This window comes from Salvelinus fontinalis, chromosome 5 (assembly GCF_029448725.1).
Source record: "Salvelinus fontinalis isolate EN_2023a chromosome 5, ASM2944872v1, whole genome shotgun sequence".
Taxonomy (NCBI): domain Eukaryota; kingdom Metazoa; phylum Chordata; class Actinopteri; order Salmoniformes; family Salmonidae; genus Salvelinus; species Salvelinus fontinalis.
Genome location: NC_074669.1, coordinates 62,526,592 through 62,543,008, shown reverse-complemented (window position 1 = coordinate 62,543,008; position 16,417 = coordinate 62,526,592). Strand labels below are relative to the sequence as shown.

The window sequence follows — 16,417 nt, the reverse complement described above, 5'->3', positions numbered from 1 at the left end:
CTACCAGTGCGGGGAGATGGAATAACCCGCACTGGGCTATGCACTCGTACAGGAGACACCGTGCGCTCTACTGCGTAACACGGCGCCTGCCCGTACTCCCGCTCTCCACGGTAAGCCTGGGAAGTGGGCGCAGGTCTCCTACCTGCCCTTGGCCCACTACCTCTTAGCCCCCCCCCAAGAAATTTTTGGGAATTACTTACGGGCTTTTTTGGCTTCCGTGCCAGACGCGTTCCCTCATAGCTCCGGTTCCTCTCTCCGGTAGCCTCCGCTCTCCTCAATGCCTCCAGCTGTTCCCATGGGAGGCGATCTCTACCAGCTAGGATCTCCTCCCATGTGTAGACACCTTTTCCATCCAAAACATCGTCCCATGTCCATCTCTCCTTCTTCTCCTGTCCCTTACTCCATTTAGTTTTCCCTAGCCGCTTGGTCTTAGCGTGGTGGGTGATTCTGTAACGGCTGTTGCTCTCCTCATCCTCGGACGAGGTGAGGAGAGAAGGATCTTCTGACCAAAACGCAGCTTGCGGGAAATAAGCCATCTTTTATTATTAACGACAAAACTGATGGCAACACGAAACAAAACAAAACACTTTCAAAACTTACAAAATAAGAAAACGACGTTGACGAAACCTGAACATAAACCTACATAACTAAACATAAACTTACGTACAGGAAACAGACGACATCGAAACGAAACGAAACAAACAAACGCTACAGTCCAGTGTGGTACGAACATACATACTGACACGGAAGACAATCACCCACAACGAACACTGTGACAACGCCTACCTAAATATGACTCTTAATTAGAGGAACGCCAAACACCTGCCTCTAATTAAGAGCCATACCAGGTAACCCAAAACCAACACAGAAACAGAAAACATAGAATGCCCACCCAACCTCACGTCCTGACCAACTAACACAATTAACAACTAACATAAATAGGTCAGGAACGTGACAGTGTGTTTGAGCACACACACACACACACTCACCTCACTCCCCTTCTTGGCTTCCATGGCAACCCCCACGGGAACCTTTCCCCAATAGAATCTTTCGCCCACGGGAACCACACACCTGTTGGCTTTCTCACAAACAATCGCAGCATTGTTTCAATAATATATAGAACTTTTCTCGCAGCTCTGGTATATAAAAGCTTTTTTGAAGCACTACTCACAATTCATTCTGTGGCGGCACAATGACCAAACAATATACTCTACGTTTGGCTCTTGATCATGTCTTTGATGAGGTGAGGAGGAGAGAGTCCTTGTTAAACTTTGACACAAAGTAGTCTGTGATAAATAGCACAATATGTTTCATCTGAGTATTTGTTTTAGTCAAAATAATCCAGACATTATGCTTTTTTTTTACTCAAAAACGAGTTGTATGAGCTCAGATCAATGAGGCCTACAGGCCATAAAATGATGTCCACCCTGTTACTTGATTTGGTACTTAATAGGCACTTAATATAGTCATTTATTGTATTTAACCTCCTGAGATGGAACATTTATTTGTGCTCTGTGACAGAATGTGGACAATGGGTGAAATCTGAGTTTTTTTGTTTTACCATGTTGCACTTCTTAAATGGCCTGAGTTGGTGGAACGACCCGTACACAGCTGTATGAAGGCCTGAATTGGTGGAACGACCCGTACACAGCTGTATGAAGGCCTGAATTGGTGGAACGACCCGTACACAGCTGTATGAAGGCCTGAATTGGTGGAACGACCCGTACACAGCTGTATGAAGGCCTGAATTGGTGGAACGGCCCTTAAACAGCTGTATGAAGGCCTGAATTGGTGGAACGACTCTTACACAGCTGTATGAAGGCCTAAATTGGTGGAACGACCCGTACACAGCTGTATGAAGGCCTAAATTGGTGGAACGACCCGTACACAGCTGTATGAAGGCCTGAATTGGTGGAACGACCCTTACACAGCTGTATGAAGGCCTGAATTGGTGGAACGACCCTTACACAGCTGTATGAAGGCCTAAATTGGTGGAACGACCCGTACACAGCTGTATGAAGGCCTGAATTGGTGGAACGACCCGTACACAGCTGTATGAAGGCCTAAATTGGTGGAACGACCCGTACACAGCTGTATGAAGGCCTAAATTGGTGGAACGACCCGTACACAGCTGTATGAAGGCCTAAATTGGTGGAACGACCCGTACACAGCTGTATGAAGGCCTAAATTGGTGGAACGACCCGTACACAGCTGTATGAAGGCCTAAATTGGTGGAACGACCCGTACACAGCTGCATGAAGGCCTGAATTGGTGGAACGACTCTTATACAGCTGTATGAAGGCCTGAATTGGTGGAACGACCCTTAAACAGCTGTATGAAGGCCTGAATTGGTGGAACGACTCTTATACAGCTGTATGAAGGCCTGAATTGGTGGAACGACTCTTATACAGCTGCATGAAGGCCTGAATTGGTGGAACGACCCTCACACAGCTGCATGAAGGCCTGAATTGGTGGAACGACTCTTATACAGCTGTATGAAGGCCTGAATTGGTGGAACGACCCTTAAACAGCTGTATGAAGGCCTGAATTGGTGGAATGCTCGGTTTCCATCACATTGATTTGTTGTAGATAAAAGGCTGTGCGTCATGACATAGTACACATTAAAAAAATGACTTGTGAAGTTAAATTCAACTCTAATGAAGGTTTTGTCAAAAGGAATGTAGCGTTATATGTGCTTTGTGAATGCGCCCACTCTGGTTTAGGCTCGTGCACTCCAGCCAACAGCTGGCAGATACGGGTAGGCTACTTACAATGACATTATTATGGACAAAAGAGCGACATTATTTGTATTTGTCAAATGGCAAGCCAGCACAAGGGAAGTCCCTCAATTTGAGTTTCATTGAATTTACCTTGAATATTACAGCTCATTTGTGTAGGCTATTCGGCAGACAAAACCGCTCAACAATAAACAGTGGCTGAAATTCATCCTCGTTGTTAGGCTATTTGATATGTCATTTTAGCGTTACCTGTGCGAGGACGGCGCAGGTAACGCTGCTATCAGCTCTTAGGCAACACAGGACTGTTGTGGACTCTAAAATAAATCAGTTGGTTGCTGATTAGGAAGCTGTTGCATCGAACATTTAGTTTACAATCTGCAATGTTTGAATTTTCAACTTTAATCACTGAACAAGTAAATGCATTATTTCCACCAGCCATTACGACACCGTATATTCCTTGGGGAAATATTAGGCTTAACACGAGAAAATGACCACCAAATAGGCCTACCAATAAACATTGATCCATTATCTAAAGCAAAGCTCTGGCGCCCCAGAGGGGATCCAGTGAACCTGAGTGTTGCCAGTGAACTTGTTGCCAGTGAACATTATGTGTAGAACGGTCAGTCGACACATTACGGATTTGGCACGGAATACAGCCAAAAGCTTTACACATTTAAACATTTGTAAAATATATATATATTATAATAATACACAATTTAAAAATAATATACCAATAAAACATTTACTTCAAATAAATATGTTGGTATTTTAACTGTATTTGTGTCAGATGTGTGTGTAGGCCTTAGCATTTGTTCTTGGCCTTCTATTACAGAATGTTGGACGCGGACACCATTCTAGAAGACCATTCTAGAACACTGTAACTAGATGAGACAATAACAGGAAGAAGAAGAAAGGGGACATTTGGTCTTGGCCTTCTATTACAGAATGTTGGACGTGGACACCATTCTAGAAGACCATTCTAGAACACTGTAACTAGATGAGACAATAACAGGAAGAAGAAGAAAGGGGACATTTGGTCTTGGCCTTCTATTACAGAATGTTGGACGCGGACACCATTCTAGAAGACCATTCTAGAACACTGTAACTAGATGAGACAACAACAGGAAGAAGAAGAAAGGGGACATTTGGTCTTGGCCTTCTATTACAGAATGTTGGACGTGGACACCATTCTAGAACACCATTCTAGAACACTGTAACTAGATGAGACAATAACAGGAAGAAGAAGAAAGGGGACAGTCATTGGTTGTGTTACTGCGTGTTTTATTGAGACCCTGGAGGTGTGTTGAATGAATCCATAACAGAAGTGCCAGGATGTACCAGTGTGTTGTGGTTCAGGAGCATGGCTTAGAAGGTCCAACACTCCCATGTGCACTTTCTCTCGCTCTTTCTGTCTCTCTTTGTCTCTCTTTCTCACTCTCTGTCTCTCTCTCTCTTTGTGTCCCTTTCTGTCATCGTCTCCCTGTCCCTCCTCTATCTCTGTTTTTGTTTCTCTTTCCATTCCTCTCTCCCACATCCCTCTCCCTCTCTCCCTCTCTCCCTCTCCCCCTGTCCCTCTCTCTCTCTCTCTCCCTCTCCCTCCCTCCCTCTCTCTCTCCAAAGACCTTTCCTGTCCTGTTCACAGTACATCGCATTGACCTTGTTTCATACAGATGTTGGATCTAAATTTGAGCCAGTTTGCTAAATAATCCTGCAGCAACAAGAAATGTGGATTATTATGTGGATTATAATTAATGGACATTTTGTTAAGGTTTGATGCATTTTTCATAATGGAAAAATCAAGTTTGAAATTTCAATGTGTAAATTGTAAACTTCAGAAGCCTTTTCAACCTAAAACTCACTACACATTTACATTATCCTGCATAGCAGGAAAGTTCGCCTGCAACATGGTGATCAAATTACGATCCTACATCAGTATGACTCAGTATGTCCCAAATGACCCTGGTCAAAAGTAGTGCACTATTTAGGGAATAGGGTGCCATAGGGTCCTGGTCAAAAGTAGTGCACTATATAGGGAATAGGGTGCCATAGGGTCCTGATCTAAAGTAGTGCACTATATAGGGAATAGAATAGGGTTCCATTCGGGAGACAGACTCAGTCATTCACAACAACAACAACAACAACAAATAAACAAAAGGAAGAGAAGAGGAGAAACACTGCTGCTGCTCAGCTTTCCACCAATCAGAGAGCAAACACATGATGACAGGTTAACAGTCCAGGGAGAGAACCTAGAGGTGGGAGGGAGGGAGAGAGAGGAGGGAGGTTACGACCTAGAGGTGGGAGGGAGGGAGAGAGAGGAGGGAGGTTACGCAACTAACACACCATCTATGTCTCTCTCTGTCTGTCTTTGTCTCTCCATTTCTCTCTCTCTCCATTGCTCTCCATTTCTCTCCCTCTCTCTCTCTCTCTCGCTCGCTCATTCTCTCTCTCTCTCTCTCTCTCTCTCTCTCTCTCACTCTTCCTCCCCCTCTCTCTCTCTTTCACTTTAAACACAGACACACAGACACTCTCTTTCTCTGGGCTTAGCTTTTAGTCAGAGGCAAGCACATACACACATTCTGCATGTTAGGTTATGGATCGGAGAGATTTGATTCAGGAAACCGGCACGCAAAGCCAACCAACCTCACGGGTTACAATATGCATCCTGGGTTCAAATACTATTTGAGAAAATGAATTGAATTGATTGGATCAAAATTGGTCATTTTAAATAATAGGATTCAGATAATATTCAGTAAATATTGTACCCAACATCTGATTTGGACCAAACGTCTTCCTATCAATGAGTAAGACAATCCAAAAGTCACCCACGGACCCCTCATACCCATGCCAATCCAACTCAACAACCAGTATACAAGCATTAGTTCTCAATGTTGGACAAGTAGCATGAAGCTGCGGCTTGGAGTATTGCATCTTCATACTATGTCATGTATTCCCTGTGAATCTGGTGATGTCTTTTTCCCCGTTCTGAGAAATTAGTAATTGAAGTAGCCTGCATATGTACTGCAGTGTGAACGTACGAGGTTATAACAACTAGATGCAGCTGTTCCTGTGTTTATTAAATAGATCACGTTTCCTTTGCAACTTTTGGGTTTAAAGCAATACCTTTTGGCTCATTATGAAAATAAATTGTGTGGTCAAACTCACAATTCAAGCCAGTCATTCATGAAGATTCCGTTTGTCCTTCTGTGCCAACCATGCATGAGGCAGGTCGCACTAACCCTAATCAGGGATAGGATGTGATTAACAAATGAATGATTTCTTGCTCGCATGAGAGAGGGATAATGGGAGAGGGAGAGCGAAGAGTAGAGAGGACGTGTTTAAGAGGAGTGGAGTAGAGATGAGGCGAGGGAGGGAGGGAGGGAGGGAGGGAGGGAGGGAGGGAGGGAGGGAGGGAGGGAGGGAGGGAGGGAGGGAGGGAGGGAGGGAGAGGAAAATAAGTGAGAGAGAGATGGAGAGAAGGGAGAGGTGTGGAGAGAGAGCGGGGAAGACAGGGAGAGAAAGAGATGTAGAGAGAAAGAGAGAGGGAGCTCTGGATGTGAGACTTTGTTACTGTATAATAGATGCTTAGAAATACCCAGGATGGACTTTTCATCATCGTCACTGTGACATGACATCACACAAGATCCCCAGGGCCTGGAGAGATAATCCCTGATAATCTGAGAAATACAGAGGCTGTGTCCCAAAGGACCCTGGTCAAAAGTAGTGCAATATATAGGGAATAGGGTGCCATTGGATCCTGGACAAAAGTAGTGCACTACAGCCCTATAGGCTCTGGTCAAAAGTAGTGCCCTACAGTCCTATAGGCTCTGGTCAAAAGTAGTGCACTACATAGGGAAGAGGGTGCCATTTCAGACGCAGCCGGTGTCACACTTCCCCAACAAACAAAGCCCCCGGGTCCAGAACAGATATGATGGTAATGACGGTTGAGAGACGGCAGTAGAAATAGAAATCTAGATCAGCTCAGGGAAGATCTATTCTACTCTTCTAACATTCTATCCCCTTCGCAGACTTAGACCAATCAGGAGTTGATATTGACCTAATGATATTGACCTACACCAATCAGAAGTTCATATTGACCAAATGATGTTGACCTAATGATGTTGACCTAATAATGTTGACCTAATGATGTTGACCTAATAATGTTGACCTAATAATGTTGACCTAATAATGTTGACCTAATAATGTTGACCTAATAATGTTGACCAAATGATGTTGACCTAATGATGTTGACCTAATAATGTTGACCTAATAATGTTGACCTAATAATGTTGACCTAATGCAATGGCAGCATAGAACAGTGTTTTTCAATGTGGTTGTTTACCATTACTAACATTACCATCATTACCATTACTATCATTACTATCCTTACCATCATTACCATTACCATCATTACCATTACTATCATTACCATTACTATCATTACCATTACTATCATTACCATTACTATCATTACCATTACTATCCTTTTCTCCTTGAGGGACCACTTCCATAAAAACAGGTCAGATCAGCAATATATTACAGAGCTTTTGGGGGTTCAGGAACTACTGCTGGAGAAACCTTAGTCTAGAGCATTGGTGGAAAATGTCCCTGTTTCAATCAATCCTCAATGCTTTTTCATCAAATTGGCCAATGAATGTTTTGGATAAACCGGTTATAGCTATTTCCTGGATATATGTAATCCATTAACAGCTGAGACAATACTAGTAGTGGATTCATTTAAAATGAAACCACTACAGACATCAACGGTACGGTCAGTTTGGCACAGTTTGAAAGTTCATTAGAAAGTTTGTGAGGGAATCATCTGAGTCCGTTGTCCCCTGTCCATTACGTCTATTTTACAATCCTCCATGGGACAGTCGCACACCGCCTCTGATTGCGTTATCGTCCCTCTACAGTTCGTTAACGTTGACGGTGGCGTCCGAGAGAGACCTGCCCCGCTGTCCCCTCTTCCTCTAACCGGATCCACCTCACAGTCACACACCGGCTCCTCTACAGCTCCTCTACGGTCCGTTAACGGTGCCGGTAGCACCCTCCCCCTAACCGGGTCGCGGATTACACCAGATGTGACGCTACCTCTACCGGCGCCACAGCTGGTATCGTAAGCCACGCCCATCTCCATTGTGTGGAGCGAGTTCTTCTTCTCCGTCACGGCGCCGGCGGCCTCGTTGCTCGCCAAGACAAAGCTCTCCGCGCGCGTGACGCTCGTCGTCCAGCCGCCGAAGCACCCGTTGTCTCCACGGCAACCCAGCAAGCGGAGGAACGCCTCGCGGAACTCAGTGTTGAAGGCGTAGATAACGGGGTTTAAGGAAGAGTTGCTCCAACCGAACCAAACGAAGACGTCGAAGGTGGTTTCACTGACACAGTACAGGTGGGAGGATTGGGAGGAGGGGTCTGACACAGTTCTGGAGGCTGTACCTGGACCTGTGTGTGGGGGAACATGGGCATGAGAGTTAGACAGGGATCGCGTTTCTGGCTGCTCTCAGATCAGGGATATTTCATAAATAGTTGTATTGTTATGGCGCTTTAATTAACCAAGAGTTGAAATATTGTCTGGACAGGAATGTAAAACTGAAATGTAAACTTATTTTAACTGAAGTGTTAAAAGAAGGTTCAGGAAGGTTGTTGTGCTCGGAACAACGGGCTCCGAAACACGTCATCAATAACAACTAGTTAGTCTATCTAACTAACCTATCATATGACCTAGTTAGTCTATCTAACTAACCTATCATATGACCTAGTTAGTCTATCTAACTCTAACCAATAACAGCTATTGAAGGGAATTATGTTGCCGACCTGAACATTCTTTCAACGTGACAATTGATAATACATTGATGTGTTTGAGGTGAAAGGTCATAGTAGTCTACCTGGGCAAAAGGGCATGGCACAGTTGAGGATGAAGAAGGGGGACCAGCAGAATACGAACACCCCCATGATGACAGACAGAGTCTTCAGAACCTTGGTTTCCTTCCTAATGGAGTACCTCAGGGACCGGTGTGGGGGAGGAAGATCAGGGTGATGATGACGTTTTGGGGAATTGGTAGTTTGGAGAAAGATGGAGCAGCGGTGTTTAGAACGAAGAGGAGGATGATGACGGCGGTGGAAAGCGTGCACGTGCCCATCTGCATCCACATCCACGTGCGCGTCCGAGCGGCAGTTCTGCGCGTGTTCTGCGGCTCGCTCCAGAGAGGATATCCTGCGTATCTGGACCTGGGCGATCCGGTAGATACGTGTGTAGGTGACCACCATGATCGCCACGGGGATGTAGAAACTGATCAACGAGGAGGAGATGGCGTAGGTCCGACTCAGACTTGAGTCACAGTCCCAGCCGTTCGCCTCCGCCGCCCTGTGGAGTTGATATACCCCGCTGACGTTAAATCCGGTAACGTCCCGGGTAAATTCGTCACCGCTTCCGCTATTTCCGGTAATCGCAGCCCGGTGCCAGTGGAGTTGAACGGGCACAAATGATATCACCACGGAGACCGTCCAGGTCACGCCGACCATGACGAAGGCCACGCGGCGGTTCATTCTCCGCTCGTAACGGAACGGGCTGGATATCGCCCAGTAGCGGTCCACACTGATCATGCACAGATTCAAGATGGACGCCGTGGAACACATGATGTCACTCGCCACCCAGGTGTCACAGAACGCACCAAAGGGCCAGAACCCCGCCACCTCTGCTGCCGCCTTGGAGAGAGAGAGAGAGACAGAGAGAGAGAGAGAGAGAGACAGAGACAGAGAGAGACAGAGAGAGAGAGAGAGAGAGAGAGAGAGAGAGTAAGAGAGAGAGTAAGAGAGAGAGAGAGAGAGTAAGAGAGAGAGTAAGAGAGAGAGAAGGAGAGAGAGAACAGCGAGAGACAGAGAGAGCGTAGAGAGAGAGAGAGAGAGAGAGAGAGAGAGAGAGAGAGAGAGAGTAAGAGAGAGAGAGAGTAAGAGTAAGAAAGAGAGAGTAAGAGAGAGAGAGAGTAAGAGAGAGAGAGAGAGAGAGTAAGAGTAAGAGAGAGAGAACAGCGAGAGACAGAGAGAGCGTAGAGAGAGAGAGAGAGAGAGAGAGAGAGAGAGAGAGAGTAAGAGAGAGAGAGAGTAAGAGAGAGAGAAAGAGAGAGAGAACAGCGAGAGACAGAGAGAGCGTAGAGAGAGAGAGAGAGAGAGAGAGAGTAAGAGAGAGAGAGAGTAAGAGAGAGAGAGAGAGAGAGTAAGAGTAAGAGAGAGAAAGAGAGAACGTTTATTTTTAGTGTCAATCCACAATAATAGAACTGACAAAACAAATGACAGAATGAAATGAGTCAATGACAATTTTAAGACACTGAAATCTGTTTTCATATCTGTTATCAATCCATTTTCAATCAATGAAATATTATAAATCAATTATAGACGTTACCTTCCACGGCATCACGAGCAGCGCCACGAGGAGGTCCGACAGCGCCAGAGACACGATGAAGATGTTGGTGACTTTGGCGCGCAGGTGCCGGTAACGGAGAACCGCCGCGCACACCGTGAAGTTGCCCAGTAACGTCCAGAGGATGAGCAGTGCGAGGACGCAGCCGATGAGTGCACGAGTGGCGGGTAAATCCGTGTGTGGGTCGGGCAGATGAGGCTCGCTCTCGTTCTCTGCCAGGCGGTGGCTGGCGTTATGCATGTCCCTTCCACCGTCAGGTGTTCAGCGGTGCTAAAAGTCTGTCAATCAAACACACTGGAAAACAGCTCACGAGACTCCATATCATATCCCGCTGTATTCCCATTCACGTGAGAGAGGGAAAAAAAGTCCTCCGTTGGTGTATTTTTTTTATTAATCCAATATTTATTTCCTCACTCTTTCCATTATATCTCTCTCTCTCCCTGTCTATCCCTCTGTCTCTCTCCCTGTCTATCCCTCTGTCTCTCTCCCTGTCTATCCCTCTGTCTCTGTCTCTCTCCCTGTCTATCCCTCTCTTTTCCAACCTCTCACTCCGTCTGTGCTGTAAACCTGTATCCGTGTCACTCAAACCGCGATGTGCGGCTGAGCTGTGTTTCTTCCTCGAGCTCAATGAGAAACTATATGTGATTCTCTCTCTCTCTCTCTCTCTCTCTCTACGCTTTCGCTGTTTTCTCTCTCTCTCTCTCTCTCTCTCTCTCTACGCTCTCGCTGTTCTCTCTCTCTCTCTCTCTCTCTCTCTCTCTGCGCTCTCTTCGGTGTTTTGCTTTTAGAAACCACGTGCACCAACAGCTGGTGATAATCGCTTTTACAGAACCAACAGAACGCATGAGCACAGAGAGACAGACAGACTGACAGACTGACAGACAGACAGACAGACAGACAGACAGACAGACAGACAGACAGGAGAGAGAAAAAGGTTGCCTCAGGCATGCAAGGTTTCCCAAGGTCTGTACAGAGGCAAATAGTGTTCTATGCATCTCTTCTTTAATTTTGTAATTTGCATTTTAAATATCCATAAGAACGTATTAATAGCATATAAACCTAATTTACATTTAAATGTACATTTCTAAATGTGGTGGCCAAACCATCCAATAAGTCCATTTGTTCATCATTTAGAGATTGACAGCAGGCTGCACTATCTATTTCTAAATTCAAAGATTAGGATTATTGTAATTTCCCATCGGCCTTAAACCACAGTCCAGAGTGCATGATTTTATTCTGCAGAAAGAAATCGTAGCCTGATCCGACGTGGTTTTCTCTCTACTGTCTGCTGCATAGAGAAGTGGTGCTGTCCATGGTGCTGAATCCATTGTTACTGAAACCACCACTCAGAACAACTATATCAAAACATGTTAAATGAGCTGATTATTATTTTTTATTTTTTTTAAATCACAGACATTTTCCATATGCAGAAAAAAAAAAGCATATTTTTCTTAAATTGTATGCACAAATTTGAATTACATCCCTGTTGGTGAACATTTCTCATTTGCCGAGATAATCCACCCACCTGATAGGTGTGGCATATCAAGAAGCTGATTAAACAGCAATGATCGTTACACAGGTGCACCTTGTGCTGGGGACAATAGAAAGCCACTCTAAATTGTTCCGTTTTGTCTCACAACACAACGCCACAGATGTCTCACGTTTTAATGGAACGTGGTATTGGCATGCTGACTGCAGGAATGTTCACCAGAGCTAGCTGTTGGCAGAGAATTTAATGTTAATTTTTCTACCATAAGCCACTTCCAATGTTGTTTTAGAAAATTTGGCAGTACGTCCAACCGGCCTCACAACCTAAGACCACGTTTAACCACGCCAGCCCAGGACCGTGACATCTGTCGTTTTAACCTGCGGGATTGTGGGTGGGCCTGGGGGTGGGCCTGGCTGCTAAGTAGGTGGGCCTATGCCCTCCAAAGCCCACTCATGGCTGCACCCCTGTCCAGTCATGTGAAATCCATAGATTAGAGCCCAATAAATATATTTCAATTGACTGATTTCCTTCTATCATCTGTTACTCAGTAAAATCATTGAATTTGTTACATGTTGCGTTTATATTTCTGATCAGAGTGTAAAGAGTATCCAACTCACTGAACTAGTCAGTTGGTCTATAGAACTATGGCCACAGCCAGATGTTTTAATGCGCTTCGAAATTCATCTCAGAGTCAGTCAGTCCGAGACATATTTTCTGTTGGTTTCTCACCGCGGTAACAGAGGAGCTGGAGCGTTGAAGAGACCAACGCAGACTGGCCGTTTCCCTCACGTAAGCCTTTAAAGCTGTGCCAGTTCACAGTCACATGTTAGCAGAATTAAAGTACTCCCACCCCTCCTGTTCGCCCCATCTGTCCCGATCCCCGAGAGAGAGGAGGGGAGGGAGGGAGAGGGGGAGGGAGAGGGGGAGGGAGTGAAAGAGCGCTAGAGAGACAGAGAGAGAGAGAGCACTAGAGAGACAGAGAGGGAGAGAGAGAGAGCGCTAGAGAGAGAGAGAGAGAGCGCTAGAGAGACAGAGAGAGAGAGAGAGAGAGAGAGAGAGAGAGAGAGAGAGAGAGAGAGAGAGAGAGAGAGAGGGGAAGTAGAGAGAAAAGGGGGCGGGTCATATGACTCCTAGAAAGATTACATAATGTCTTTCCCCCTCTATGGGGTTGTTATATATTTATCCATCTGATGATTTGATTGGAGTGACTGTCCTGTGTGTGACAACCAGTCTTTATCACAAGATTTTAATAATCATATTTTGTTTTATTATTAAACGTCATTATCTGTCAAATATGTTGTGTTCATTACAGAAATTAGTACAGACAGGTGCAGTACAATGGTTTTAAGACATATTCAAATAACTCATTTTGGCTGTTTTACTTTCAGTAAAGTCCCTGAAAAGACGGCATTGATGAAAAACTAAATACAAATTATGACATGAATTCCAAGCAGTGATCTAAAAATGGCCCAAATCTTACCTAAACATGTCAGCTATCAGTCGATCAAAGGCCTGTTGGCTGGATTATACCGGATTAGGATTTTGGAACACTGATTTAATCTGTATCAAGTTAGAGAGAGAGAGTGTGTTGCAGAAAGTGTTTGAGAGAGACAATGTTTGAGAGAGTGTTCGAGAGAGAGAGAGAGAGAAAGAGAGAGAGAGAAATAGAGGAGGGGTGAGATAGTGAGGAGGGGGGAGAATGAGAGAGAGGAGGGGGGAGAGAGAGAAAGAGAGAGGAGGGGGGAGAGAAAGAGAGAGAGTGGGGGATAGAGAGAGAGAAGGGAGAGTGGGGAGAAGGGGGGAGAGCGGGGGGATAGCGAGAGAGAGAGGGGGGAGAGAGAGAAAGAGGAGGGGAACGGGGAAAGATAGAGTGGAAGGGGCAGAGAGAGAAAGAATGAGAGAGGGGGAGAAAAGCCCCAGGTGTAAAATAGTATATAATGGTTACTTCTCAGAAAGTAGTGAGCTTTTAAGACAACTAGAACTAGGCTGTCCATTATCTCTGTATCTATTTCTTATGGCCATTCTAATGCTAACTATTCAAATTATATCCAACAAGAACATCAATATATATATATGGGGCAGACAACAATCTCAGCTCTGTAGATTTTGATGAGAAGAGACAGAATCACTGAATAATTTATTCTGGTATTGCCCCTATGTAGCTTGTTTCTGGTCACAGGTTCAGGAATGGTTAAAAAATCACAACATTCACTTCAAATTAACCTTACAAATAGCAGTGTTGGGCGATCTGGACAGACAATCAATCAATAATATAATAATACTCTGTCACGCCCAGGGTGTGACTAGGGTGGGCATTCTAGTTTCTTTATTTCTATGTTTTCTATTTCTTTGTGTTTGGGCGGGTGTGGTTCTGAATCAGGGACAGCTGTCTATCTTTTTCTCCGATTGGGAATCACACTTAGGCAGCCTTTTTTCCCACCTGTGTTTTGTGGGTAGTTGTTTTCTGTATAATTTAGTTATTTTACAGAACTGTTCGTTTTTCTCTTTGTAATTTTTTGTTCTGATTTAATAAAATATCATGAACACGTACCACGCTGCGCTTCAGTCATTTCCAGGAAGAGGAGCGTGACATACTCGTTGGAAAGGTTTTCATCTTTAGCTCATAATATGTGGACACTATACAATTAGAAAGGTAAACAAATTCCTTTAAAACATCAAAGAACAATTTGAAAAATATATGGAAACCAAACGAGGTCTATGGTGATAGGTGGGATGGGCTGAGGTCTATGGTGATAGGTGGGATGGGCTGAGGTCTGTGGTGATAGGTGGGATGGGCTGAGGTCTATGGTGATAGGTGAGATGGGCTGAGGTCTATGGTGATAGGTGGGATGGGCTGAGGTCTATGGTGATAGGTGGGATGGGCTGAGGTCTGTGGTGATAGGTGGGATGGGCTGAGGTCTATGGTGATAGGTGGGATGGGCTGAGGTCTGTGGTGATAGGTGGGATGGGCTGAGGTCTGTGGTGATAGGTGGGATGGGCTGAGGTCTGTGGTGATAGGTGGGATGGGCTGAGGTCTGTGGTGATAGGTGGGATGGGCTGAGGTCTGTGGTGATAGGTGGGATGGGCTGAGGTCTGTGGTGATAGGTGGGATGGGCTGAGAGTGGCTGAGGGGCGGGATTAAAGAGTTTATGTTCAGTCATGTATTATTGTTATGTGATTCGCTATATATAAAAGTAACATGTATGTCACTTGTGTATGTGAAATGTATGTAGCGGAAAAGCTGTAAAAAAACTAAAAAGATGTGTCACCAGGTAGAAAACAATGATTTAATCAACAGTTAATGAATCAACATGAACTACTTCAGTCACTAGATAGAACATCAATATTTCAAGCATCTGCTTCTAAATATAGGCCTTCAGTATTAACATGCCCCAATTCCTAATTCAATCTTTCTAGGAGTCATATGACCCGCCCCCTTCTCTCTCTCTCTCTCTCTCTCTCTCTCTCTCTCTCTCTCTCTCTCTCTCTCTCTCTCTCTCTCTCTCTCTCTCTCTCTCTCTCTCTCTCTCTCTCTCTCTCTCTCTCTCTCTCAGACAGACTGTCTGTCTGTCTGTCTGTCTGTCTGTCTGTCTGTCTGTCTGTCTGTGTCTAAGGAGACAACCCCAGTCCTTGGATAGAACAAGGGGCCCAACCTGTTACGCTGAGTGCAGGTCCAGAGGCTGAGGCTGGAGCGAGAGGGGTTGAGACAGGGTAACCAGGTGAGGAGGCTGGAGTGAGAGGGGTTGGGACAGGGTACGCAGGTCTAGAGGCTGAGGCTGGAGTGAGAGGGGTTGAGACAGGGTAACCAGGTGAGGAGGCTGGAGTGAGAGGGGTTGGGACAGGGTACGCAGGTCTAGAGGCTGAGGCTGGAGTGAGAGGGGTTGGGACAGGGTACGCAGGTCTAGAGGCTGAGGCTGGAGCGAGAGGGGTTGGGACAGGGTAAGCAGGTGCAGGTACTGAGGCTGGAGTGAGAGGGGTTGAGACAGGGTAACCAGGTCTGGAGGGGAATCCAGGACAGAGTAGCAGGATGACGTGACGTGGGACTGGAGAATCTGATTAACTCTAAGCTTTTATTCTAATAATACCCAGGTTCATATTGTGACAGTTCCGTTCATGTGACAGTTCCGGTCATGTGACAGTTCCGGTCATGTGACAGTTCAGGTATCAACATGTTGACTCTGGACCAGAGACTCCAGCTACAGAGGAAGTATCAACATGTTGACTCTGGACCAGAGACTCCAGCTACAGAGGAAGTGTCAACATGTTGACTCTGGACCAGAGACTCCAGCTACAGAGGAAGTGTCAACATGTTGACTCTGGACCAGAGACTCCAGCTACAGAGGAAGTGTCAACATGTTGACTCTGGACCAGAGACTCCAGCTACAGAGGAAGTATCAACATGTTGACTCTGGACCAGAGACTCCAGCTACAGAGGAAGTGTCAACATGTTGACTCTGGACCAGAGACTCCAGCTACAGAGGAAGTGTCAACATGTTGACTCTGGACCAGAGACTCCAGCTACAGAGGAAGTATCAACATGTTGACTCTGGACCAGAGACTCCAGCTACAGAGGAAGTGTCAACATGTTGACTCTGGACCAGAGACTCCAGCTACAGAGGAAGTATCAACATGTTGACTCTGGACCAGAGACTCCAGCTACAGAGGAAGTATCAACATGTTGACTCTGGACCAGAGACTCCAGCTACAGAGGAAGTATCAACATGTTGACTCTGGACCAGAGACTCCAGCTACAGAGGAAGTATCAACATGTTGACT

General features: G+C 45.5%; 1 protein-coding gene across 1 annotated transcript; it reads right to left on the bottom strand.

Annotated features, from left to right (window-relative positions):
- Positions 1–6,171: 6,171 nt before the first annotated feature.
- On the bottom strand, positions 6,172–10,797 carry LOC129856011 (D(1) dopamine receptor-like). The gene is made up of 3 exons (XM_055924140.1): positions 10,135–10,797; positions 8,621–9,440; positions 6,172–8,177 (listed from the first exon to the last, which is right to left on the bottom strand). The coding sequence occupies exons 1-3, from the start codon at positions 10,390–10,392 to the stop codon at positions 7,534–7,536; spliced, it is 1,722 nt and encodes a 573-aa protein (XP_055780115.1). The 5' UTR covers positions 10,393–10,797; the 3' UTR covers positions 6,172–7,533.
- Positions 10,798–16,417: the final 5,620 nt, after the last annotated feature.

Excerpts from the sequence above, each read along its gene's own strand:
- LOC129856011 (XM_055924140.1), bottom strand. The coding sequence starts at position 10,392 with ATGCATAACGCCAGCCACCGCCTGGCAGAGAACGAGAGCGAGCCTCAT. Across the intron at positions 9,441-10,134 it reads TGCTCGTGATGCCGTGGAAG|GCGGCAGCAGAGGTGGCGGG; the intron begins GTAACGTCTATA and ends TCTCTCTCCAAG. Across the intron at positions 8,178-8,620 it reads TGCCATGCCCTTTTGCCCAG|GTCCAGGTACAGCCTCCAGA; the intron begins GTAGACTACTAT and ends CCCCACACACAG.